Source organism: Perissodus microlepis, chromosome 20, assembly GCF_051167445.1.
Source record: "Perissodus microlepis isolate ML-2025 ecotype Zambia chromosome 20, ASM5116744v1, whole genome shotgun sequence".
Classification (NCBI taxonomy): domain Eukaryota; kingdom Metazoa; phylum Chordata; class Actinopteri; order Cichliformes; family Cichlidae; genus Perissodus; species Perissodus microlepis.
In genome coordinates, this window is record NC_140480.1 from 11,106,680 (window position 1) to 11,134,639 (window position 27,960).

A 27,960-nucleotide genomic window follows, 5' to 3' on the forward strand; every position below is an offset into this window, starting at 1 on the left:
ATGGGAAAAGCTGGACAAAGTGACAGGACGGTGAAACAGTTGGCACAGCAGGAAAACTCAGTGGTGAGTCCCCAACCTCTAACTATCCGCAAAAGTAACCAAACTAAACCCTAACAAAGAGCTTCCCAACTACAGCGGTGTTTTCATGTAGCAAATCTAGATTTCATACCTCATTGTTTCATTAGAGCCAATATGGATTTTGTGGGTTCGTGTAAAAGAGGAAACCTGAACAATGAAATAAGTGATCAAATGTGGATGCTGTCGTGCACTAAATTGTCTTTTGGATCTTGTAAAAATCTGGAAACAAAAGGAAAAACATTTTTCCTGGCCTCTTTTCCAAGTGTAGGGCTACGAGTTGCTGCAACAGATTATTGCTCATTGCCTGTATCCGGCAACACATTTCACTGTGAATAAGGATCATTGTGCTGTTATGATAGCTATATTTTAAAGTGCTGCATGAAAAGGTGAGCTATCATGTGCAATTCTAGCTGTGCATTTTTATTCTTGGGCTCTGCTAAAATGGTTTTGCATGCTTCACTATTAAGCTATTTACCTTAGTTAGCACCTGGGTGTACCCTCTCAGTTCATCCACTGTCTAAAACAAGACGTTTCAGCTCACTGCACTCTCCCTTTAAGCAGGTTTGGCAATAGGTTTGAGCAGCGGGCGAGGGGGGCCTCGTTTCTACTCTCACTGACGTCAGACAGAGTCAAGAGGAAAAAAAACAACAATGTAAAGCGGACCATTTCGGGCAGTCTGTACCCCGATCTTTTGACTTTTCTATTTTTATTTTTTTTTTAATGACATTTTGTTTGTGGCTAGGATCGGCTCCACCACCCCCCGAAGAGAAGAAGAGGATGGATAGAAAACTTTGACTGTTTTAGTGGTTTATATTTCAGAGGCGGAACATAAGGAAAAATTATAATGGGTTATAATGGGGACCCCTAACTGGTTGAGGCAGATGGCTGCCCCTCCCTGACCCTTGTGTTTTTCCTTCCCACTGTCACCAAATGCTTGCTCAAATGGGGTCGTTTGACTTGACAATATAAAGCACCTTGAGGCGACTGCTGTTGGGAATTTTCGCCATAAAAAATTAAAAGTGAACTGAATTGAAAAATAATGCAAATAAAACACACTAGCGGACCAGCAGCTTTCACAGAGTAGAGAATACAGTTTCAAACAAATGCTCCGAGCAGACATGACTAATGTTTGACAATTTACATTCCTCCTTGTGATAGCTAAATCTCCCCCAGCCACTCTCACTTACATATGCTGAGGCGTAAGCTATGGACTTTACTCACAAAATCCAGAGGCCACTCTTGTATGAGTGTCAGCTTCCTGCGAGGATCAGTAAACAGTCCGGGCTGTTATCGAGCTGCAGCTACCAGCCAGCAGCTGTCTGATAGAGACAGGAGCCGATCGCACGGAGAGTACGTGCCGAACACGATTTATTATGTGCTGAATTTATCTCTGGGCTTATACTGTGTGAGTGATTCAGGACTAATGAGTTGTTGGTCTGGAGGGAACGCTGTGTTAATTGTAGTTTTCTGTGCTCATGCTTATTTAGACATGCCAGACAACAGTTTACTCCCTTCTCATGTGGTTGGAGCCATGTTGCTGCACAAAATCCCCCCAAAAAAGTTCACTCCAGAATCCAACTGAGCTAACCACACTTGATGTGAATGTAACCTAAAACTCTTTCCCTCCTTACCCTGCCATTTTCCTATTTTCATTTTATTTTTTTACGATACTCCCATGGGGGCCTGTGTTCAACAGTCTGACACCTCCAGAAGATCCATGGTGACATTTACACGCTCTCAGATATTGTCCCCATCATTTAGAGTCACTCTCAGTGCCGCTGCCTGCTCCCTGTTCCCCTTCCGTTCTTCAGGGGTCAGAGGGAGTCAGAGGGATGGTTTGTTATCATGGTTTTTATTTCGACATACACTAGCATGTTGAGATGCGACACACTGCCTTTGACAATGAAATAGCTGTAACTCACTTCTTCTCACGCCAGAATCCATCAGCAACCCACCACTGAGATGCTTTTTAGTTGTTTTAGTGCAAATTGCAAACTGGCTAAAAAGTATTTTGAAAAGGCAGAAAAAAACATCACTTACTCTCATTTCTTTAGCTGAATATATGAAAAGTAACAAAAGTGTTTGGAAACTGGCTAAGTGGAAGACAAAGGAAAAAGTGACAGGGCTACATAAAATATTTACAGCAAATGAACAGTATCTTAAAGTTGTGTCCTTAAGAAACAGGAAAGATCCGATACAGGACCTGAGATATGCATCTGGCCTTCAGTTGATCCATCCACTGTTCACTGAAGCCTCCATGGAAATGGTCTCAGTGGAAGGGCAGCTGTCAAGAAGCCATTCTTAAGAACAGAAAACAAGGAGCAAAGGATGAAATATGCCAAGTTACACAAGGACTGGACCAAAAATCAGCAGCAACATGTTTTATGTAGAAAAGAATTTTAAAATTGATGCACCATACATATCAACTGGAAAGAAGCTGATTGGCAACAGCTTTATTTTTCATTATGAGGGTGATTGCAAAGACACTGCCAATGCAGTAAAAGCATCCTCCACAGCAGTGTTCCACAGTGAAACGCTGTCCCGATGCATGCTCAATCATCCAGGTAAAGAAATCCCAAAAAGTTAATTCTGGTCAGAGAGGTGGCAAACATTCGGTACTTAGGTACAAGTACAGATACTACTGTTAAAAAATACTCCAGTAATAGTCTACTTCTCTACTCAAATAAGAAAAAAGTACAGTGAAATATACTTAAAGTATGAAAGTGAAAATAGCTTTTTGAAGGACGTTTCTATTTTTGTCCAGAGCTAACTGAACCTTGTGCTATATTACCTAATGATAAAATAAAATCAGCAGATGGGAATACAAACTTTAGTATAGTATTTTATTATTCTGATTATACTTAGCTTGTATCTAAAGAAAAATGAAAATGAAAAACAATCTCTTTATTTTCTGTTGCCTACATTGCATAGAGTGAGTTTGCCTCTAAACGGGAAAATGTGCACAGTCAGGGGCTAAAGTAGGATTGAGCAGGTGGGGGAATCCTAAAATGGGTTGCAATGGCTCAGCGTGGGGAAAAGAATGACAACGCAAAAATAATTTCTATTGAGAACTCAGTAGATTTTATTAATGTGCAGGCTGTGATCAGCTGACCTGCTGCTCTGTGTGGATGTACACAATTGAATTCAACAAGATGTCAGCAGATGGTCATGAGTTGTCCTTTATGTCCATCCTCTACACCAGGGGTGTCAAACTCCAGGCCTCGAGGGCCGGTGTCCTGCAGGTTTTAGATATCACCCTGGGTCAACACACCTGAATCAAGTGATCAGTTCATTACCAGGCCTCTGGAGAACTTCAAGACATGTTGAGGAGGTAATTTAGCCATTTAAATCAGCTGTGTTGGCTCAAGGACACATCTAAAACCTGCAGGACACCTGTGCTCTACACTGACAGTATTTGGTTTATGCTGTCTTTTTTTGTTCTTAAAGAAACAGTGTGTTCTTTATTTTAGCAGACATTCATGTTCCCTCCATTCATCATCATGAATGGATGGAACGGTGACTTTGAAGGACAAAACAACCGAACTAGAATGAGAAAAGGAAAAAGTGGAAAAGCGAAGCTTGGAGATGCAGCATAGGATCAATGGAATGGCGAAAAACAACTCAGAGCTCATTAAGGGGATTATGTTGAACTTCAGCAACTTGAAGCGTGAAAACACTGAAATGCAGGCGCAAAAGCAACAACAAGAGAAAATACATGAAGACCTGCAGCTCACGCTTCAAGAAATCCAGAGAAGAAATGAGCAGTTGGAAGGCATGCTTCCCCACCTGCTGTAGCCTTGTGTTACGTCCCTCTGCAGCCCCTAATCATCTCAATGTGTTCAGCTGGTGCTAATTGGCCACACCTAGTCAGGTGTGGATAAAAGCATACCTGAGGCAAGCTTCCAGGGAGCTCACTTGTCTTTGCCTTGGTAGCACCAGCCAGTTTAGCCAACCTGGTATTCTATTTTAAGATAAAACCTCTTCTCACTAACAATCTGGTGTTCGTCTCCTTTTTTATGTTGCGGCCTTTGAGGTAGAGGTAGTCTTCCTCTACCTCTGTTCCATCTTAATTTTCACCTCTCCTCTGCCCTCTTTCTCCCCTCTCTCCCTTCCTCACCCCCCTACCAGTCCCAGCGGTTGACTGCCCCCTCCTGAGCCTGGTTCTGCAGGAGGTTTCTGCCCCCACTGGTGCTTGCTCAGAGGGGATTGTTGGGGTTTTCTCTGCCCTGTCTCTTTCCTTCTTTCTATCTATTCCTTCTTTTCCCCCTTCTACCTGTCCTTGAATCACTTCTTTACAACCCCCCCCCCCGCCTTTGATTTCCTCCATCATCTCCTGACCTTGTGTTCACTTTTGAGATCACAGGGTAGAGAGATGGGGGTGGAACAATAAACACAATTGGCTACATTTGACATGTGTCAGATCAATGTCTTCATTCGAGAATAATTCATCTTAATTATAAAAAAAAGAAATGGGTAATAGTGTGTTTTTGTGTATAATATGCATACTATACTTGTTGTATCCAAATCCCAGAAGGAAAAAGAATAAGACAAATAAAAAAATAAAACGAAAATATATTTCTCTTTTTTCCCAAGTCAGTTTTGGATTTAATTCCTGAATTATATCAACTACCAGTTAACCCATATTAGTTCCTTTCAGGTTAATCTAAGTTTCTTTTAGTTCTAACTCTCTGATCGATGTAAGCCCACTCAGTTCCAAAGTAATGAGACTTTTGCACAGCACTGCATGTATGACATCAAGATATAATTGAAGCCCATTGACCCTGGGAGTTGTCTGGCTTTTTAATGGATAGTTTTAACACCATTCAATACATGTGCAAGTTACATCGGGTGCAGACATTCATGTTCCCTCCATGATTCATCATCTCCACCTTTTAGTTTATACATTTCTTCTGTATACAGCCGAAACCCTGCAAAACAATCCTCATCGGCATCATGTAAACTTTGATTCTAAACAGCGAATGTTGACACGATATTCACACTGTGAAGTACATTTTCAGAGAACAGCTAGCATGGTCACAGAACTACCTTTTGCGCTCTGTGTAAGTCTGATTTTTAAATGAACCTAAATAACAATATTGATTAAATCACACTGGATCCTCTTTGGAACAATGCAGATAAAAGTCATATACATTAACAACAACACAAGGAAATTTAAGGAAGAAAAATAGAAAGTGTGAAGAAAGTGTCCACAGACTCGCTAGACATCAACGTGCACTCTTCTACTGCAAGATGTTTGTGGCTTTTCATGATGTCCATTTCAAATCTCTCAGACTTTGACTGAGTCATTCCACCGAGGATTTGCTAAGGATTTGCTGTAGGTTCAGGTATGGCTCTTCAGTGTTAACTGTCCTTTTTCTTTTTTTTGCACTCTCTACTGTGATATGGGATTCATAGATGAGGCTACCTAGTCCTTGAGGAGAGGTACAACAAAACCACAGTGTAACATTTCAACCACCAAGTTTCACAGCTGGTATTAGGTTCTTTTCCTGAAAAGCTGGTTTGCTCGGATCATCCATCAGATCAGCCAAAGACTTTTCATAGGAAAAGCCTTTGGCCAAGCATGGTCAGATTTGTGTAGCCTCTGTTTCTTGCACTTTGATAGCAGCAGGGGGTTGAGTTACCCGGAGATCCTGTTATGAAATTTGGTGCCTTATAGATTTTTCTTTTCACAAAGTACACATGCAAATCTTTTACATAAATTGTGGATTTTTTTTTTTCAAGTACTAGTATGAATTCTAGGATATTTTGACAGTTTTTAAAATCCATTACCAGCCTCATAGGCATTCACAAACTTTACTCTGAAGCCCTTGTAGAGCTCTTTAGATCCTGGCTGAATGACACCAGACCCTGGATATCAGAGAGTTAAAAAACAAGACTTCCTGTAAGCAAGAGCGAATCACTGACACGTGTATTTATGTGAGTAAACACTTCTCCAACAGCTTTAAACAGCTACTTGCTTGTTTAAATCTATCGGAAAAAGTCAATTTGAATGTAATTATAACTGTTAGTTTTTAGAAACATCTCCCGGTAGTTTTATTTCTAGAGTCTTTCCCTTCTTTCCCTTCCTACCTTCCCAGGTTTGTTCTGTGTTTTGTGGCTCTCTTTGAATTTCTTGATGATACTTCTCTCTCCAGTTCTTGACACTTTGGAAATGCTTGGATAACTTTGTATATCCATCTCCTGCTCTGTGAGCAACAGCGATTCTTTTTCTCAAGTCTAAAGTGATTTCTTTCGTTTTTGGCACTTGATTTCTCAAGCGACGGCTCAAGCACTCGCTGAAGTTATTATACTGTGTGTAAATTAGAAGATAACCCTCAGTTTTAATTTGATTTTACAAACTTTGAGCATCACAGCGTCATAACACATTGCACAGCAGCGGTTTGTGCAATGGCTCGGTATAAAGGTCAGTTTTTTTATTGATCCTCGTCATTTTTGTGTCTAAACAAAAATCTCCAGGCTGCTTTCTAAAGAAAACTAATATGCTTAGAAATGCTACAATGAAAATCCCTTGCCCTGTTAAAACGCACTTTGACCCCCTGGAAAGTTTTTTGACAAATCTCACAGCGGGTTAATCGGTTTGTCCTTATTTATAGTTAATCAGGGTAAGTCAAAGTTTTCAAAAGTGTGACACATCTTTTGTTTTATGTACTTTTTCTTTAGGCCTTAGTTTGTACTTTTCCACAGTGCTGTGACCACATATGTATCAATTTACCCTTTGAACATCCACTTAAAAAAAACCACTGTGTAGCCAGCAGCTACATTCCTGTTTCATTTGTCAGTGAGACTGATCGTGATTGCACCAGTGAAGGCTACAGTTTCATTGAGAATGATTGGCTCTCCCCTAGCCCTCTGCTGTGCATAAGTCAGTCCTGATTCCCATAATGAGCCAGCGAAAGAGATGATAGGTGGGTGGGAGGACACTATTAATTCTCAGTAAGCATGTTGCGTGTCAACCGGCCCTGCTTGGAGATTTACAGGCCTGTAATGGGGGTCACTCTTCTGTCTTCTCCGGGTGGTGCAGGCCTCGACTTCTTTTGCTCTGCCCTGGTCTGGTTAACTATTTGTGGGGGAGGCGGAGGACCCCGAGAGCCTTAAATCTATCTGTTGTCCAATATTAACCACAGCACAAACAGAACAGTGGTAAACAAAAGGAAGAGTAAACACACTCCCCAAGGCCTTTAGGACAAATATGGACAGTTACGTTCACAGCGCACAGTTAGGTACAACTTAAATAAAAGAAGCGAGGTTTGTTTAATCTGAAGGGGAACTTTAAGGAGGATTTCTTTTATTTGAAACGTGAGATTAATGGAAAATGTTTCTTTCGCCCAGTCCAGCTGTTGCACTCTTGTTACACAAACCTCAACATGCAAGGAGTAAAGCCATCATCTTTCCCCAGCGTTTTCTGATCTATGACGTCCCAGTCAGGTCCAGCTGTTTGGACACACAGTCCCATCCCTGTCCCTCCTCGGTGTCCCCCCACTTTCCCTTTTGTCTATCCCCCTGGGATGTGTAATCCCTCCTCCAGCACATCATCCACCACCGACCAAGAGGATCAGCTGCACTGCTGCTCTCTGCTTTTTAAAAATAGGCTGGGATATCAGCTAAGAGACCTGGACGCATCCTGGGGATTGAGGAATGTCTCCACACTTCCCAGAGCCTTGATATCTGCGTGAATTCTCTGAGTAATTGTCTCTGTGTGTTTATGGGTGTATGTGTGTGTGTGTGTGAAGATAGATCCTGTATTACTAGTTAAAGAGAGAGGATTTTCTGTCCAGATGAGAGAGTGGACCGAGCTGGAGATGAGCTTCACGGCAGGGGGGTTTCTCAGCACCTCAGATGGTTACTGCTCCACTGAGCAGCTCCAGTACTACGGTGAGTCCACAGTCATGCTCGTGCTCCTGCTTCTTTCTCTTTGGTGTCTTCATCTACTTTTACTTCTGTTTTCTCTCCAGCTTCTCTTAAAAGAACCACGAAATTGAAATATTAAACACTGCCTGATGGGATTTTTGATTCTTATTCTAAGCTAAATCTCATTCGTGGGGCATTAATACATCTAAATTGACACTGGAAAAAGGAAAAACTGACTTTAAGCATTTAATACCTTATGCAACTTGAATGTGTGCAGACATTTGCTTTACAAAAAACTCTCTAAATGATCAGTCAGTGCTACTGTAAAGAGCTCAATGGGAAACATAATTTTTCAGAGCCAGTCTCCATATCAACCTGTAATCCACAGAATACACTGTCAGTGTTTGTATTGGGATTATTTCTTCAGGAGAAAGCAGTTACTATGGACACCGTTCACAGGATTTTCTTCTCACCTGAGCAGATGAAATCCAAACAAAGTACAAAATTTAGTGCGACAAGTATTAAGAAGGAAAATGTGGTTTCTGCTGTCACTTCTGCTCTAACCAAATCCCCCTTTGTATAAATTTCAATTTGTACTTTGAAAGGTTCTGAACTTCCTTGAAGGTTTTGGGCACTTTAGGATTTTTCAATCTGCTGATCTAAATCTTGCTGGCTTGAAATGAACATTTAAATCAAAGAGAGAGCAGAATTTCACAATTTCTAGGCAGCAAAATGAGCATCCATGCTGCATAAGACACTCGAGACTTGATGACTCTTCTGCTGCTTTATTATGTCTACAGATTTGACACTGTGTACTGGTCACACAGATTGACATTAAGTAAGTGGGTCATAAATATCTTATATTGTTACACGCTGATATACGACTGCCTTCTGTGTGCGGTGCAGCCTCATTCACTCTGACAGCTGATGAATGAATGCTAAGCCTTTATTTACGGCGTTTGAGAACTCAGTGACATGGAAAAAACAGTTCTTGAGGGGGATCAGCCGGCTCACCGCCTTCGCGACATGCAGAGAGGCTGAGCGTGCATCGGAGGATCTATTTATACTGACATGTATCATCAACAAAGTCTCCCTGTTGTCTCCCCTCCTGCCCTTTGGAGAAGAAGAAGGAGGAGGAAGGGAGAAGGAGGGGGAGCTGCGGGGGGTGCTTTGCTGGTGTTGTTTGGCTCCCTAGCGTGCGTGGGATGGAAGGGAGGCTGAGGAGTGTTTAGACAGCGTTCAAATGGTTTACAAACACTGCGAACCGCAGCTCAGTCACACAGTGAGAAAGCAAGGACCACCCCCCCCACCACCTCCCCAGTTCCCCCTCCACCCCCCACCAAGCCAACCCATCGCCTAGTTGGGTAAAGACAGGAAACATCTGCAGGGAGAATGAAAGCGAGGAGGGGAAATTAAGCACAGAGAAGAGTTCATTAGTAGGCTTTCAGCTGATCAGAGCAGGGACATTAGTCCACTATATGTGAGCTGCAGCAGGTCTCAACATGTTCTGTCATTTATCATCAAACACGCTTGTAATTTAGGCTCAAAACTCCTCGGGATGCTTTTGAGGAAGCCTCAGTCACAACTGATGATTGATGACACGCATGGGGTCTCTGAGGAGAAACTGACCACACGCAGGGTGAAGTTTTTATGTTGCTTATTTTTGAGGTCACTAAAAGAGAGAGTTGGGAATAGGAATGGATTTTACATAACCATGATGTAACTATTCAGATTTGTCTATTTGCCAAAGATATAAGTTGAATTACTTCCTGAAACAAAGGCAGCTCTAACAATTTTATGCGTGATGATCAATTTACTCAAAATGGGAAGTCAACTCTGAAAATGTGACTCAAGTGGAGTCGCCAGCATGGTTGGGACTGCTCGGTTGTTATCTGACACGCACAGAAAAGACTCTCATTCATGCAGGCTCTACAGTCACTCTCTGTTTCCTTTCATCCTGTCTTTGTTCTAAACTAACTTAATCTGTTGCTCACTCCATGCATTGTGAAAGGGTTTAACACTTGTCAAACCACACTGAGTGTTAAAAGGCAGGATATGGCGACCTTTGCTGCTTTGATTGATTTATTTATTTTTTGAATATTGTCTCCTGGAAATTCCTCTTTATGTGCATGTGCTACAGCATCACTGCAGGATGCCCGATTTTCTGTCAGAGCTCGAAGACATACCTCACTCTCTGCACAGTACTGTGCAAGTCTCAAGCCATTCTTCATTTGTTTATATTTTGGTCGGAAAAGGGGAAGAAAACATTTGCAGACACATTTAAATACAATATATAATACAGTATATAAGGCAAAAATAGAGTTTTGCTAACCTCTAAAGTTAATATTTAGTATGATCATCTTTTGTTCTTTGATGCAGCCTGAACTCTCTTAGGCAGCTTTCTTTAAGTAGACGTCAGTAATAGTTCTCCAGGCTTCTTTGGGGACGTTCAAAGTACTTCGTTGGATGTTAGCTGCCTTTTGTTCTGTTCTCTGTTAAGGTGATTCCCACACTGCTTCAATAATAGAGATGTCCGGACTTTGGGGAGACCAAACCGTGACTTATAATGTCCCATTTTATGTTTAAAAAAAAAATCCCGAATATGCATTTACTTGATTTGGACGAAAGTCTGACGATCATTTTTGCTTTCATAATTCCATTCATTTTGAGAAGATATCCAACACAACTGGCTGAAATGCCACCCCAAACCATGACCCAGCCTCCACCATGTTTCACAGATGGCTGTACATACTCACCTCCCTTCTGACCTCTGAGGTATACTCTTTTTTTCTGCTCCACTTGGCCAGTTCCATATTTTTAAGGGCACCCTGCACGCATCATGCCATGATATGCTACTTTTTCAGCTAACAGCTCTTTGGGAATCACCTTGTTGGACAGTTATTGTAGATTTTGTAGATTTTTGTGAAAGGCTGCTCTTAAAAATCGGTTATTTGCTAAATTGTCTGTTATGTGTAGAAACAAGTCTGGTTCATTCCTTGAGGAAGGTGCTTTTTATGCTTGAATGGTTTATAAGTCAGTGTATTTGGCTTTGCAACTGAAGAAAAAACAATGCAGTTACTGGACTGAAAATGAGTGAAAAAGCAGCCAATATCCAAAGCACTTTGAAAGACTTAGAAAGCCTTTAGAGCTATTGGCTAAGGCCACTTTAATACAATTACAAGCAAAATGTAGAGAAATGAGGTGTGGCTCAAGACTTCTGCACAGTACTGTATATAGTGATACACATTTTACTACTATATATACACATGTCTGTGAAGGTTCTCAGTCATCTAGGTCATCGTAGTCTAAGGAGCTTGGAAAGAAAAGCGTCTGGACTTCTTTAAGTTGCTTGAAGACGTTTCACCTCTCATCCGAGAAGCTTCTTCAGACGCCTTAACGCCCACTCACATCCTGGGCCTTCTGACCTCAGGAAATCACATGATAGGGTGGGGCCAGGTTTCACAATGAGTTCACCCGAAACTTTGGCTGAATGTGACCTACACCCGTTTTCACACCTTGGCTCACGTGATTAGGTAGAGGATCATTAGGGGGGTCCATTGTCCCTCTTAGGGGGACACTCCCACAGGGCTCTTCACCATTTGATCTTAGAACTGAAGAAGCTTCTCAGATGAGAGGTGAAACGTCTTCAAGCAACTTAAAGAAGTCCAGACGCTTTTCTTTCCAAGCTCCTTAGACTACAATGACCTGGATGACTGAGAACCTTCACAGACATATGTTCATATAGTAGTAAAATTACTATATATACATATACTCATTTTACTATCATGTGTACATATACACGGTTTACACACATTAAAATCAATTAACTAGTCCTTCCTAATCTTCATCCAACATGTTTTAGCCCAAAAGTTCCCATTTCCTGAAACTCCTGAAGGTTGGGTGGGCTCTCTGTTTAATCAGTGCATAACAGATCCCACAGCAGTCCCAGTCGAACAGTCCAGCTGTACTTTAAGAGGCTGCCAGTGGTCACACATGTTTTCTCAGTGGAGTCAGTGCTTGCAAAACACAAGCGGCTGACCCACACTCTGACATGTTTTAGGTCATCCCAACAATGAACTGAATGAATGATGGACTAAATGAAGAATCCTGAAAAAGGGGATAAAAAAATAAAATAAAAATAATAATAAAAAGAAAAATCCTAAATGGCACTGGGAGTTCTCAGCTGCATCCTGTTTCAGCAGTCTGAACAAGTTCACAGGGTCTCACTCTCAGCTTTTTATTGTATCCCATAAGAGCCATTAAAGCAGTCACGACTCACATAAATTCACATTCCTCTGAACGCTTTTTGACTTCGACCAGCGTCACAGAGTTTCCTTAAACATTCATTAATGTTTCAGTCACGCTAGTGTAATCACTTATTCCCTGTAGGTTAGATGCTGTATGTGTGTGAAAGATTTACAATACTGACAAGATTTTCAATTTGGAAAGAATATTTGCTATACCTAATGTCATAAATCTTACACCATGGCACTTGAGCGCTATTTAAGTGGATCACAGCCTGATGTAATCATAACAATATCCTACATACAGTCAGGAGGTTGTAGTGACATAAGGAGATGCTAGGGATGGTCCAATGTGGTGACGCAGGAAGGAAAGAAGAAGAAGAAGGGAAAAAATGATGATGGAGTGTTATGAATTGTGAGGACAGGTTGCAGCACAGGTGTGTGATACTATAAGATTACCTTAAGCATGATCCTGTATTTCACTTAAAACCAGCTGTTTGTCTCTCATCATTTCATCATCGTGACTCCAGATAAAAGTTCATTTGCTCCTAGTTAAAGATAGCGATCTTTAAAATGGGTGATCTATGTTAGCTCAGTTTGTATAACGCCAATTCCAAAAAAGTTAGAAATCAATAAAAATGGAATGCAATCCTTTGAAAATCTCATAAACTGTTATTCTATTTACAGTAGAACACAGAAAACATATTCAAAGTTTAAACTGAGAAAAATAACAATTTTAGGGAAAATATGATCTCATTTTGAAAATGATGGAAGCAACATGTGTCAGTGGGATTGGGTCAACAAAAGTATGTGGTAGGGCTGTGCCATATGACCAAAATTTCATATCCCGATATAAGAATTCTATCGTCCGATAACGATATAAATCACAAAAATGTAACATTTTCTGTAAATTCTGTGAATCTTGGGCAGCTCGTCTTGAGTCGAGTGTTTTAACCGATGCATGAAACTATACATTTTTAGACATAAGTTGTAAAGGCCGCCGTTTTCTTTGTGAGTATTTATTACACGGCGTGCTGCGGGGAAAAGCCTGTTCTAACGTTTGAGTCTAAGGTTTATTTTTTAGCACCTGGCGGCTCTTTTTTAATTCTCATCCGTAAATAATCTGCTCTTTCACGTGATTCAGTTTATTTTGAAAAGTCTCAACAGGATCTTGAGCTTTATTGTGAAAAGTTTATGTGGAACATAAACAAGCGGACACGCGATACTGTTACCGTTGTTGTTGCTAACCACAACACATAAAAACAGGTGTTTGTCCGTCAGTAGTGTGGTTATATAAAATATAAGAGAAAGAGAGAACTTTAAGAAATTAATATAGCCACTACAGTGACCATCAAAACCATGAAAAAATATTGCCGTAAACAGTTTATTTTGCGACACCACGAAACAAACGATAGCGTAAAATGAAACAATAGACATTTTTATATCGTCATCCGATATCGTTATATCGAACAGCCCTAGAATGTGGTACTAAAATGAAACGACTGGAGGCTAATTTGGTTAACTGGCAACAAGTCAGTAACATGACTGGGTATAAAACGTGAATCTCAGAGTGGGAGAGTTGTACAAAAAACTGCATCTATAAATCTATATGTACCAGCAACATAAAACTGGTAAAAACTCTGAATATCTAATCATCTTCAGTACATGTTATCATCAAAGGATTCACAGAATTTGGAGAAATCTCTGAGCACAAGGGACAGTCAGCGTTGGGTGGTTATGGTCTTCGGGCTGTAACAGGAGCAATGCCTGTGAAGAAAACTTACTGTGCCATCCACAAATGGAGGTTAAAGCTCTGTGATGCGAAGCAGAAGCAACATGTGAATGGGATTCAGAGAGTCTGCCTCTTCTCTGGGTTGAAGCTCGTTTAAAATGAACTGAGGCAAAGAGCAAAACTCCTTTTCTGGAAATTTGCATAATGAAAAAAAAAAACACAACAACATAGGCGTAAATGAGGCTCTGTCCCAACTTGTTTTAAGACGTGTTGGTGCCATTCAAAAAGATTTTATTTTTTTCTTTACTTTTGATGTTTTCTATGTTCTGCTGTGAATACAACAGTAGTGTATGAGATTTGCAGATCAATGCATTCTGTTTTTATCTCCATTTTACACAGTGTCCAACTTTTATTGGATTTGGGATTCTTACAAAAGGTTCAGCGATTTGTCACAGCTCCTGAGCACTGCAGCTTTTAGCAAATGCTACTCCAACTGGAATAAATGGTTCATCTCCTGGTGGATAATTCTTTAACTGTGGATTAATAGAGGTTTTACTAAAGTGACCATTTCCTTTAAATGTCATGTTTTATACTTGAATCATTTCTCACAGTTTAGCACAACCAAGGGAATGAAAATCTGAATACAAATTTTGTATGTATGGAGACAGGGTGGGTTTAAACTGCAAGGCCACATCAAAAAGTCAGCTGTCCGAGTAATGTATTTCAACGAAACCTCATTGTGTTCATTTCAAGCTCCATATTTCCGTTATTGGACTCTATTAGAGAAGCTTTGAATCACACTTGTCTTATACTTACTTATACTGTCTGAAACAAGCCACCCTTCCTTCAGTCAGCTTTCTTCTAACTGGCCAACCTTGACAAACAGAAAGCAGAGCTGCTCTGTTCACACGTGGACCTGTGATCCTACATCAGTGTCATCTCTCATCAACATACAGAGCCAGTTAAAACTTCTGACCCTGGACTTTGATTTCAGATATGCTGGCTGACCCCCTGGGCTATCCCCTGCAGGACCCTGACCTCCAGCTCCTCCCATACAGCCAACAACAGTATAGTCCTGCCAACCTGCCCTTCTCCCACTATGGTTCTCCACCCTCCTCTGCCCCCTCTCCCTCCTCCTCCTCCTCTTCCTCTCAGCTCTGCAACCCACCATACCACTACAGCCCTCACTGCCTGGAGGCCCCTTGCGATCCGAGCTCCGAGCCCCACTGTGGGGGCCTCTTTGCTCAGGGCCTCGGATCTGTAGGACTGCCAATGGGGCGGAGGTCCCGGATGGGCTCGGGTGGAAAGAGCAGAGGTCAGGATGAGCTGTGTGTGGTGTGTGGTGATAAAGCATCAGGATACCACTACAATGCTCTTACCTGCGAGGGATGCAAAGGTATTTATTTGATTGCTTTCTGATCTTCATATTTTTCTACTTCTTAGCATCAGCGCGTCATGTTTTACCTTTCGCTACAGGATTCTTCAGACGCAGTGTCACCAAGAAAGCTGTGTATCACTGTAAGAGTGGTGGTAGCTGTGAGATGGATATGTACATGAGGAGGAAGTGTCAAGACTGCCGTCTGAGGAAGTGCCGAGCTGTGGGAATGCTGGCTGAATGTAAGGCTCAAATACAAGAAACTGATTGACTGAGGTTGTAATGTAATCAGAGAAATGATTAGTGAGATTCCAAAAAACAATATGTCACTTTGTGGTTGGGCAGAAAATAATACTTTTTACCCTCTCTTCAGGTCTGTTGACTGAGGTGCAGTGCCAATCCAAACGCCTGAGGAAAGGAGGTAAAAGCAGAGGGCAAGAGGAAGAGGAGAACACAGACAGCAGGAGAGTCAGCTCTACCAGCAGGCTACCCGGACAGGTGCGGCACACCTGTGCTCGATTGGATACTTTCCTAACTTCAGAGTTCGAGGTTCAAGATTATTGTGCCACATGGGCTAAACAAATTCAGCATAGCAGCAAGAGTTCACAAAAAACACAATACACAGGAACAACTTTAACAGCACCAATATGGGTGAATTATACAAACGATTACATGGTATGCTAATTCATAAGGAAATGAAAGTGCCAGAGTAGTGCACAGTGATAATAAAGTTTATTTAAAGCCTGGAAGGAAAGCTCCTGATTAAGGCACTAGCTCAGACTCCAACTACAGCATTTTGTTAAACCCATGTATTGCAGAGTAGGTGCTCTTATGCTCGTTGGACAATGTCTTATTCTTTCTCCTGCTACCCCAGTGCTGTTTAAGTGCCCAAGAACAAAACAGACCAAATTAAAAACATAATTTAGATCTGTAAGGAGACTTGTTCTAGGAATATATTGCTCGATTAAGGCTTATAGAAGCATCAAATTGCCTTAAAATTGCATGCTGCCAGTGGTAAACAAAACAAAACAAAACAAAGAACAACCTAAAATTGCTCCTAAGAATCTATAATTCTTACTTTTGCTCACCGGGCACAGTCTCTAAATCTATAGATTGTCTTGCTATCTGCATCCTGAGATCTGAGGGATCACCCAGGAAGGGTGGCACTATTCTCCCCAGCTATTCTAACCTCCTGCATGTAGTACAAGACCTGAAAACCCAGAATTAAACCACAAGTTAATTTTGCTAAGGCTCAGATTGTGTAGTGGTGCAATCCTTCGGTGTCCTTAAGCTATGCTAACTCAACTTTCTATGCCATTAGCTCTCCTGAGGACCTGCTAGCCTTTTCTTTTTTTTCTGCCTGTCCCGTTTGTTCTTTAGCCATCAGAATTATTGTCTGAAGGCCAAGAAAAATACCCAACGGATTTACTTTACCAAGTGGATCATCACAGCCTTGCCGTATTGGTCCATTTGATCGACTTTTGTTATTATTATTTATTTGATTTCATTTTATTTTCAGTTGTTACAGATGGGACAGACATGGGGGATAGGAAAGGGAGAAAGAAAGAAAGAGAGGGAAGGAAAGAAAAACAGAGGGGAAGAGGGAGTGTGAGAAAGGGCACTTAAAAAGAAAAAATCTCCTGGATCACCTGTTGAGAGAAGAAAAAAAGAAAAAAAAGGCCCATAGAAAATAGGTCTTCCCTGGATCCGGCATCAAGCTGGCACTTCTGATTGACTGGTGTCATGGCAGGGTGTATGTCAACCAGATGTGGGCCAGGTCTGGCAATGATGGCACTATTTATGTTCCTATTTTCCTATTTTAGTTAGAAGACCCAAATGCCATGTTGCAATACTATACTGCTATGGTAGCTAATGTTTCAAATGTAGGTTTGACAGGTTTGTGAGTGTACACTTTATCCAAAACCTAGTGACGGTTTAGTCATCTTTGCCAGTGGGTGGCTGTAGCTCAGGAGGTAGAGCAGGCCACCTGCTGATCGGAAGGTTAGTGGTCCCTCCATCCCTGGCTCCTCCAGTCTGCATGTCAAGAGTGTGAATGTGAATGTGTATGAATGTAGTTAGGATGCACTCAGTTTAGAGAAAGTGTGTGATTGGGTGAATGTGGCATGTTGTATAGAGCACTTTGAGTAATCTGGGAGAGTAGAAAAGTGCTATATAAAAATCAGTCCATTCACTGTCTGAACAGAGTTTCGTCATGTTACTTTTGCATGTTCTGGCACATGTTGTTATTACATAGCTTGATTAAAGTACACAAGTTTCACCCAGCACCCTCGGAGCAGAAGCCAGAGGGGGCTGCAGTGACGTGCCTGCGGGCTCTGCTAGCACCCAGCTGCGCCAGAGTTAACCGAGCCACTGGCCCAGAGGCCAGAGGCCTGAGGGCCCCCAACCCCCCGGAAGGGGCCCCCAGGGCACCAGACCCCGCCAAGGAGCCAATGGGAGTGAGCCGTTTGTTATTTACAAAAAGGCCAGCCAGCCTTTTTGTAAATAACAAAAAGGTTGCTCTGATTCCTGCTGAACATCTTACTGGCTGTTCTGACAAGACTTCCAAGTCCACCTGATGTTTTTAAAGCTTCTGAACCAAGCAGCAATGCAAAATGGTCATGTGAAACTAAAAAAAGAGGCACTGTCTCAGTGGAAAAAAACCTGCTCAGATTTCACTATGCTTAGTGGAAAAAGATGATTTGCTGGACCTTTTCAGTAAAGCATTAACATGGTGCTCAAAAAAGATCTAGTTTTCAAGAACTAAGCATAATTTTGGGGGGACTAGCAGTGGATTTTTTGGTATTGGTAACACTTTATAATACAGCCAGCGACTAAGGGTGCAGTTCCCTGAGAGTTAAAATGTTCTTCTTTCTTGTGAAAACTTGAATTGTTACCTCCTCATTCTGATGTATCTACTGGGAAGCATTTGTAGATACACATTGTTACATTGTAATTTCAGGTAAAACACATTGAAACTCTCCTGAATTCTTTGGTAATTACACCCTTAGTCACAGGCCACATTATAAAGTGCTGCTTTTATATTTAGGTGACTCAAAACATGAGCCTCAAAGTCAACCACCACCAGCCCAGCAGCTGCCGAAGGCCTTCTAATGAACGAATCATAGCAAACTGTTGCCATGGCAACTGCTGGTGTTCAAGCGTCAGCCTGATGGTCAGTCACACCACTTTGGTTCATACTGAAATAGTATATATAGGATATAATAAATATAATCACATTTACTTGTATTTATTCGGTTATTTAGTCAATGATTTCTGGTTGCATTGCTATTTCAATATTTTTTTCAAACCCAGAAAGGCTGAAATATCACAGACTCTTCCTCTGCTGCCACCAGGAGGTTCAAACAGGCATTAGACGGACTGAAATAAAACGTGTTCCAGCTATTCACACAGCTCTCAGTATCAGCTTTAAAAGTCTTAGGCTCCCCTCATTATTAATCGAAACTGTGTCTAGTCTCTCACTCTGTAATCATGAGTGCTTCTTTGCAAATCTGTGTGCTGTGCTCATTTCCATCTGCACCAGGCTTTGTCTGCCAGTTTAACCCGAGAACAGAAATACATCGTGGACAGGATGGTGGAGGCCCATAGGCTCTACAGAGGTCAGGACAGTAGCAATTTTAGGGTAGGTTCCAGTCCAGAAACATACAGTGCAAAAATAGTTTTCTTGTTCTCATCTTGCTTTTGTGTGTGCCTTCAGGCATTTGAGTGGCTGTGTCCAGAAGAAGTGGAAGGCCTGTCTGATGTAGTATCACCCCGCCTACAAAGGCTGCTGCAGTTTGCCAGGACAGTGCCAGGTGAGATGAAAGAGGGAAGGTTTCAGCTTTATAATGTATTTGCTTGAAAAAGAAGCAGGATAAGAGGATCAGAGGGGAGATGCTCTCCCATTCAAATGAGCCAAAAAAAATACAGGAAAGTTACTATCTGTTTACAAGCTTCAAGAAAGTTTCCAGAATCTTATTACCTACAGTCTCTTCTCAGTCCTCAAAATTGAATCGGTATGTTTCTGCTGGCACAAGAGATACTGGTTGAAGAAATCTCTGCTTTCTCTTGTATATAATAGAAGTAAATGAAACTTTCCTGCTGGTGCTTTGCAGCAGTATGGCTTTCCAGAAATCATGATCCAGTTTCTTAAAAAAATAAATAAATAAAAATCCATAGAGCTTATTGTTAGTGGTTTCGTGTTGGATCTATTTTCTTTCTACTATCTACATCCGCCAACCAAACGAAACCCATAGCGCGCTAATCTCACAGCTCAGTTGAAAGAAGAATGGGGATTATTGTTTGCATCTACATGCTTGCTCCACGACCTAATTGCATCTCATATAGGCTCTATAAAAACACCCCACGAGTCCTCAAATACCTGTGGAAGCTGATGAAGGTAGTGTGACAGAAAGGAGTGATTCCAAAGGCTTGGCGAAGAGCAGGAGGTATTCTGATCCCTAAGGAGAAGAACTCCTCATCCATCAGCCAATTTCGCCAGATCAGCCTGCTGAACGTAGAGGGAAAGATCTTCTTCAGTGTCTTTGCCCCAAAAATATCTACTTTCCTGCAAAGAAACAACTACATTGACACATCAGTGCAGAAGGCCGGCATCCAGGGCTTCTCGGGGTGCCTGGAGCATGCCAGCGCCATCTGGCACCAGATTCAAACTGCCAAGAAAGAACAAAGAGACCATCACGTGGTCTTTTTAGACCTTGCCAATGCCTTTGGGTCAGTTCTGCATGAGATCTTGTCGATGACCTTCAACTATTTCAGCATACCGAACCACATCACAGGACTGGTCAAGACCTACTTTCAGGATTTAAAGTTTTGTGTGACAGCTGAGAACACCACCACAGCCTGGCAGCACCTGGAAATTGGAGTCGATGGCAGGCTGCATTTTTTCCCCTCTGGCATTTATCATGGCAATGGAGCTGGTCATGCAGGCATCTCAGTGGGTAGTGGGAGGTGAGACACTCATGAGTGGCCTTTGTCTTCCTCCCATTAGAGCCTACATGGATGACATGACCATCATTACAACAACAAAACCATGTACTAGGCGATTGCTACAGAAGCTCCAGGGAAACAGCCGAGCAATTCTATATCAGTGGAGAACAAATTCCAACCATCTTAGAGAAGCCCATAAAGAGCCAGGGACGGTGGTATAACGCAGACCTCAATGATACGTGGCAACTAGAACAACTAAGGCAGAACTTGGCTAATGACCTCAAGCGGATTAACAACACTGCACTACCAGGGAAACTGAAGCTCTGGTGCTTCCAGTTTGGGTTATTACCCAGACTACTGTGGCTTTTGACAATGTACGAGGTCTCACTCAATCATGTCAATCGACTAGAGAGGCTAGTGAGCTTCTACGTTAAGAAGTGGCTCGGACTTCCCAAATGCCTAAGCAGCGTTGGACTCTACAGCGACGGGATACTGTCATTGCCTATGGCTAGTCTGATAGAGGAGTTAAAATGTGCAAAAGTGAGGCTTAAGATGTCACTCACGGACTCCCGGGACCCAATAGTGAGAAGCACTGCTCCCACTCTAGCGAAGGGGAGGAAGTGGACCCCAGCCACATCTGTGCTACAGGCCAAATCTGCTCTTCAGCATCGTGACGTGGAGGATCATGTCCAACAGGGCAGAGGAGGATTTGGACTTAGAGCAGTAACACCTCGGTGGCAACAGGCATCTGTAACCGAACATCAAAAAATGGTGGTGGAAGAGGTGCGTCGAAAGGAGGAAACAGCCAGACATGCCACAGCCGTAGCGCTGGCCAAGCAGGGTCGCTGGATGAATTGGGAGAGTGTGGAAAAGAGGAAACTCTCATGGAGTGAATTCATCCGATATGATGTGTTACCTTCCCCAATAAATCTGCAGCTGTGGTTTAGAAAGGACCCATCCTGACCCCTGTGTACAGTCCCAGCCACACTGAAGTACATCTTGGTTGGTTGTAGGACTAGCCTTACTCAGGGCAGATACACATGGAGACACAACCAGGTCCTCAGGTGTCTAGCCGAGAAAGTTGAGTGCAAAAGAAAATCCATCAATGCTCAACCTTTAACAAACCAAGAGGAGTGTCAGCTGTCATCAACATTTGTCCGGGAGCCAAGTCGAGGACAAGCCCCTCAACCCCGGACCTGGGCCCGCTAAAGGTTGCCACGGATTGGCAGATGCAAGTGGACTTGGATCAGAGGCTAATTTTTCCCACAGAGATCGTAACAACTACTCTGCGACCAGACCTCGTCCTTTGGTCGAACTCCCAAAAACTTGCGTACGTCATTGAACTGACGGTACCATGGGAGGAAGCAATTGAGGAAGCATTTGAGCGTAAGAAGCTGCAGTATGCCAACTTGGCAGCTGAGGCAGAGGACAGAGGCTGGAAGATCAAGGTGCGCCGGCGGAAATGGGGTGCAGGGGCTTTGTTGCCAGTACAACAGCAAAACTGCTTAGAGAGATTGGGATCAGAGGACAGGCGCAACAGCAGGTTATAAGAGAACTAGCTAACACTGCTGAGAGGACCAGTCACTGGCTATGGTTAAAAAGGACTGACATCACTTGGGCAGCTAAGGCAGTCAGCTAACCGCGAGAGAAAAGAAAATATTCTGCTCTTCTCCCCTCTGCTCTTTTTCCCTTTTCTGGGAGGCAGTGGGGAGGTAGAGCGTACAGGCGGGGAGGTGCGGGAAGCCAGATCGGGCGCCCCCCTTCCGGCTCTCCTCTCTGCTCTCTCCTATCTTGTCCCTTTTGTCTTACTTCTCTCTATCACCTTTTCTATCCCCTTGAAGAAGTTAGGCTCCATAAATAATACTTACCTAAAGAGGTAAGTATTATTTCTCAGTTGCAGTGAATAGATAGGAGAAAATAAACTGTAGAAAACTAAACAGAAGAAAGAAGAAGAGAAATAACAATTTAGCATAAACCAGTGACACACTCCGGGGCCTGATCAACCCTGGCAGGGCCTCCTTGGATGAGGGTGTCTAGTGATAATGGCTGAAACACCCGATGAAACCAAGGTCCACTACTGATAATGTGTCCCAAATCTTAATATGATAATCTAGATCAAATCTCTAATCCCAAAAATGGCAGATTAGCTTGGGTAAAAGACTGAAAGTTGAGGCACACAACGATGTGTGCTGCTGGTAAAGTTTCTGGGCTGCCTTTCCTCATAACAGCCATCCCTCAAGATTCTCGCCATTTAAAGCAATGCATTATCAGGGACTACAACATCTAGTCCTTTTACTGAATTATTATAGCCAGTGTCTCCAGGGAGGGACTTTGATATCAGTTCAAAGTTATATAAAATGATTCTGTATTTAAAGAATTAAAACAACAATAGCAACAAAGAATTATCTTCTCACAGGTTTTGACCTCCTGGATTTCTCAGACCAGATTTCTCTGCTATCCATCTCTTCATTGGACGTCATGTTCCTGCTCTCTGCCCAGCAGTTTTCCCACAACCCAACAAGCCCCAGTCCAGGTGAAAAAACACCAGGAGAGAGAAAGATGATGAGACACAAGTAGATAACTGTATGAAATAACCATTCTTTCTTTTTTTCTCTCTCCATTAATCAGCACTGCAGCTTTTCAGTATGTCAACACACAGCTTTCTCAGAGACGTAGAGTCAAAGGAAAACATCCACAGCAGGGGACTCATTGGTTCAGGTGGGTACACACACACACACACACACACAGATACACTCCTTAGTCTGACAAGCTGTGGAAAAATTGCTCAGACAATGAATGAATTAGATGTTTTTTTTCCACATTTGCTGGCGTGAACAGAGAGCAGTGAGAATCTCTTTGCACCAGTGCTCAACTTCTTCCACAGCATGGTTGCGCTGCGGGTGACGGAGGCTGAGTACACCTTGCTTACAGCCACAGCGCTGCTCTGCTCAGGTCAGACCAGGAATAAAATAAGCTGACAAGTTAAGAATTGGTAAAGCAAAGCTCCTGGGATGCTGTTGTAAAGCTGTCTCTGTCTTTCTGTCCCTGTCTGCAGACCGCGCATCCCTGCAGGCAGCCAGCTGTGTTGAGAAAATGCAGGAACTGATCCTGGACCTGCTGTCCAGGTTGTGCGGGGCCCAAGCTGGAGCAGCGCGAGGAGGAGCGCAGAGGTTTGGCCGCCTGCTGGGCAGACTGACGGAGCTGCAAACCCTCCGCCACAACTACCTCCTCCTGACAAGACAGCAGTCTGGACACTGACAGTGAAGATGTGCAAGAAATTCTGAAAATCTTCAGTCTTTTATGTCTTCACTTCACTTCAAAGACTTATTTGTACAAACACTGTCTTAGAATGGTTCTGATTGGGTATAAATGGGACAGTGTAGGAGACAGTTACTCAGCTGTCTTTGTTTTCTCCCCAGTCCTGAGTCATTTAGGAATTTTAGCCTCTATAACAGGACTGAGATGCACTTGTGGGCTGCTGCAGTTTGTTTCATCAAAGAAACTTTTATAGGTGTTTTTTTTTTATATTCGTATACATTTAACATTCACACTTACAGTACTTTTCACTTTGCTGAACAATGTTAAAATAAAGCATAAAAGGAAAGCTGTAATGATAATGCAGTTGTAATGAACGTACACTCACTGGTCACTTTATTAGGCACACATTACTAGTACTAGGCTGCAACTTTCAGAACGGCCTTCATTTCTTGTATCAAAGATTTAGGAAGGTGCTGGAAACATTCCTCAGAGATTTCTTGTCTGTATTAACATGATAAGCAGCATACATGTAGATTTCTTATCTATACATCCATGATGTGAATCTTCTGTTCCACCACATCCCAAAGGTGCTTTATTGGACTGAGATCTGGTGACTCTGGAGATTATTTGAGTACAGTGACCTCACTGTCATGTTGAGGAGAAAGGAAAGAACCCACTTGCTTCAAAGTTTGGCGTGTTGTGTGTTCAGAGATGCTCTTTTGCATATCAGGTCAGTAGAAGTGGTTATCTGAGTAACTGCTGCCTTCTAATCAGCACGAAGCAATCTGACCCTTCTCCTCTGATTTATAGTGCTTTTGCAGAGAACTAGAGGATTTCTTTTTTTGGAGGGCCATTCTTAGTAAACCCTAGAGATGGTTGAACTTCAGCAGGCTGCCATGTGATTGGTCAATGAGATAGTGCCAATAACAAGCAGTTGAACAGGTGTACATAACAATGAGTGCTTTATCGATCAGTATTAAATAAGAAGAACACAAAACTCCAGGTAAGTATCCCAAAAGCTTTTCTCTTTTTTTAATATAGAATTTATTTCCCCAAATAAGGAAATACTGGTTACAGACAAAATATTTGGTGAGCAGGTAAAATATGCAGGTAGTACAAGCTTATGAAGGTGTATTTGTCCATTTGATAAAATAGGGCACTCTGTAATAAATAGAATCCTCTGGGAGGTGGGGACAGCAAATGTTGGTCTAAAGTAAAATCCTGATAAACTAAACATGTGATGTCATCCATTTAAAAATGTTGGCTGCATGGTTTTAAATCCTCACGCCATTAAATAAGATTTTTGTCAACTTTAACCAATATAGCTTTATTTCTATAGTTCTGTCTTCCATAAATAAATTATTTCTCTCTGTATCAAAAAGAGAATACAAGTATAAAGAACAACGGCTCATTGTGTTGTATGCCCAGAACGTACGCACACATACACGCACACGACACAGTTGAAATTACATCGAAGACAAGCTAAGTAAACTGCAGCAAGTCAGGAATTATTAAATCTCCACAAATATACACAGCCTGGCTTTGTCCCTTGTGGGTTGATTGAAATACGCATTTTAAAACGGCAACATTAAATTAAATTCAGTTTGATAATACACTTACATATGTACACAAAGTGTGCCTTTATAATATACAATTGTCTCTGTAAAAGATTTAAATGTAAAAAGCTATTGTATAAAAGATGGCAGTGATGCATTCATTAGTCTTCTGCAGCTCATATAAATATATCAAATCTCTTCTGACTACTTGATTCCTTGGCAGCAGTAGCATTATACAAAATAGACGGGAATTCTTTTACATCAGCACATCCAGGAGAAGTAAGCAACACCTCAATACAACCCTGAATGGGGAATTTACTGCAGCAACACGGGACCTAAAGGTAACTTCATTCACGTCAGGAGTTCCACCTCCTCAACAATGACACAGAGGCAAACACCAGTCCTCTGTGTGTCAGACACTAGTGGTTTGGTAATAAACTACAGTCCAGGACTCGGTGCCACGGCAACCTCTTTTCGGACCACAGTGTGAGTATGAATTCGACCGGCAACAGGAACCGCTCCACCTGCTGCTTTAAGACCAAAGAGAAAATGCATATCGGCCAACTGTGGGTGTACACAGTGCTCACAGAGGCCCCCTACAGGTACCCGGAAGCCACAAAGCCGTGGTTGTGGCTCACCCGGCTCTGGTGAATCATGGCGCGGTCGTATGCCACTTGGACAGATTTGCGGATGCTGGACTTGCGACCTTCCATAATGCGCAGCTTGTCAGCTGTGTCATCTACGCCCAAGGGTGTCACCTTGTCACGCGGAAGCCACTGCCTACAACACCCATGACAGAGGTGAGGATTATTATTGCAGCCTTTTATCAAGAGTGATAAAATCTTAAATCTTAATCTTAAAAATAAAATTCAAATATAAAGAATTATCTACAAACAATTTTCAAATTATCTGTAAAGACAAACAAACTTTCCACCATTTGTCTTTTCATCACATGATACACCTGTGGAAAATGTATCAGGTTTCACTAACCAAACACTTCTGACCTCCATGTGATAAATGGAGCATTGCATAACAGCAATGTTTATGTTAAACTCACCATGTCCGCTTGTTGTCAAAAAAAAGCACCAGGTAAAGTTTCTCATTCATCTCCTCCTGCCGCTGCTCCCCCAGACGGAGGACATCTTTGGGTGGGACGGGGATCGGCACCCCATTGTGCAGCAGGCCCTCCTCAGGCATCTCGGGGTCAATGATCTGAAACAAACACAGCCCAACAGGGAATTTAAGCTACACCCTGAGCTGAACGCTCATATTAAATAGTGATATCAGGTCAGATCAGCAATTACCAGAGCAGGATATGAGGGATATCCCCGACACTTGGCCCAAACCAGGTCAAGTGGTTCCAGCTCCATCTCATCCTCTGATGTTTGACTACTATTGCCTGTCAAACAACAGTAACACTCAAATTAGTTCAGCGACTAAATAAATAATCAGGACATAAATGCAACTTAGCTTCAAGAGAACTTGGGATACAGGAGGAAAAAACTACCAGTGTAATCCGAGTCTCCGTTGATGATCTCCAGAAAGGGGACTTTAGAAAGAGCCGGTTTCCCAAGGCTACGTTTGGGTGGTGAGTTGCTGTAATACAATACATTATATTGTAATTTTATTATCAGTTGTTAGCAAAACAAACCACAAAGAACACCAGACACACAATGTCTTACATTTCTTTGTGGAGAACTGGGCAAGACCTAAACTCCAAGTCGGATCTGCTATCTTTGTGCGTGTTAAAGCCGTTGGTCAATCCTGAAAGTAAGAGCGGGAGAAATAAGAACAGCAGCAGATAAGAGCCAAAGGAGCAGGAGGGGATGTCAGAAAAGATGACATATAAGGAGCACTTATGTCTGCTCTTGTCTCAGTTATATTGAAATCCATTAAACAATATAGGGCTAACTGTCTGACCAATCAGGTAGACTTAGGAAAAAAAACATATTCCTATGCTGTGATCAGTGCATTAGTAGCTAATAACAAATGTACAGTCAGCCCAACCCAGAAAATGTGATCCCTTCCAAGCGAGTCTTTAGTTGTCACTTCTCCTCTCTGAGCAGAACACTTTAAACTTAACATCAGTAATCAAGCAAAGTTTCTCACCACTTTCCAGCGTGTGATTTGGTGTCTTCTCTGGCTCACTATCTGAACACATGTCTCGACTGGAGGTCCATAATTCATTAAGGTTGGGGGGTCCTGGGCTCTTCTGTGGGGTTCTGCTTGGAGTGGTCAAAGGTGTGGAAGATGGGGTGCTGGCTGTGGAATTGAGTGCTGAAGAGTTGTTACTTGTATTCTCGTCTTGTGGTCCATTCCCATTCAGCACAGGATTGTCTCGCGCTTTGAACAACTTAGCTCCATTTTTTGCCTTCTTAAACAGCACGGAGGTCCGTCGCCCAACTCCCCCCGTCGGGGGCCGTGAGGTGATGCCTAGCTCTGCCAGACCGTTGGTCACTGTCTGTCCTTCACTGTGCAAACTGGGACGTGGCGAAGTTGACCGCTCTTGTGCGCTAATGCAATGAATGTTCTCTGTGGTGCCGTTTGAGAGGTCACCGTCCATCTTAAGGCGTTTGCAGGAGTAGCTGGGGGACTGGGGCTCCCCTGTGATTGGCCGCAGAGTGGGAGGCTCAAGAGGTGTGTCCCCTTGACGTGGAGGAGGAGCCGGCCCTGTAGGTTCCAGTGTCGGGGGCGAAGCGGGTTTGAGGTCCTCTGAAAGGAGAGGAAACGAATGATATTCCAATTCACTCAGCATTGGTTTTAAATGAATCTCCATTTAGTATGTAGTGTGATGCGGTGGTGCAGTATTCACACAGGAAAATGGTGTCACTCTGTAATGATTTACACTTCATTCCAACACTCTAACCACAGTCCAGAGGGAATTGACATAATTCTCTAGATATG

General features: G+C 42.5%; 2 protein-coding genes across 3 annotated transcripts in view; one reads left to right on the forward strand and one right to left on the reverse strand.

The window, feature by feature from the left end:
* Positions 1-24,816, forward strand: nr1h5 (nuclear receptor subfamily 1, group H, member 5). 2 transcript variants are annotated; one of them, XM_084917191.1, is made up of 11 exons: positions 1-63; positions 7,875-7,971; positions 14,918-15,319; positions 15,400-15,540; positions 15,672-15,796; positions 18,840-18,938; positions 19,014-19,110; positions 22,659-22,775; positions 22,871-22,960; positions 23,081-23,194; positions 23,298-24,816. In XM_084917191.1, exons 1-11 carry the CDS (start codon positions 1-3, stop codon positions 23,498-23,500), a joined length of 1,548 nt encoding a protein of 515 aa, XP_084773317.1. In that variant the 3' UTR covers positions 23,501-24,816. The 2 variants fall into 2 exon arrangements, with proteins under 2 accessions (XP_084773317.1, XP_084773316.1); XM_084917190.1 differs by lacking the exon at positions 1-63 and having other exon boundaries at positions 7,201-7,971.
* Positions 24,505-27,960, reverse strand: part of brpf3b (bromodomain and PHD finger containing, 3b) — a 13,934-nt gene continuing 10,478 nt past the window's right edge. Inside the window, exons 8-13 of the mRNA XM_084917189.1 lie at positions 27,166-27,768; positions 26,739-26,820; positions 26,564-26,652; positions 26,361-26,455; positions 26,114-26,268; positions 24,505-25,836 (exon numbers count right to left, since the gene is read on the reverse strand). Of these exons, the coding sequence (XP_084773315.1) occupies positions 25,653-25,836; positions 26,114-26,268; positions 26,361-26,455; positions 26,564-26,652; positions 26,739-26,820; positions 27,166-27,768 (1,208 nt within the window). The 3' untranslated portion in view covers positions 24,505-25,652. The remainder of the gene's footprint in view (positions 25,837-26,113; positions 26,269-26,360; positions 26,456-26,563; positions 26,653-26,738; positions 26,821-27,165; positions 27,769-27,960) is intronic.

What these genes read in the sequence shown, in the direction of transcription:
- nr1h5 (XM_084917191.1), top strand. Translation starts at nt 1, where the DNA reads ATGGGAAAAGCTGGACAAAGTGACAGGACGGTGAAACAGTTGGCACAG. An exon ending in TGAGCAGCTCCAGTACTACG is followed by an intron (nt 7,972 to 14,917) that starts GTGAGTCCACAG and finishes CTTTGATTTCAG; the next exon opens with ATATGCTGGCTGACCCCCTG. An exon ending in CCCAACAAGCCCCAGTCCAG is followed by an intron (nt 22,776 to 22,870) that starts GTGAAAAAACAC and finishes TCCATTAATCAG; the next exon opens with CACTGCAGCTTTTCAGTATG.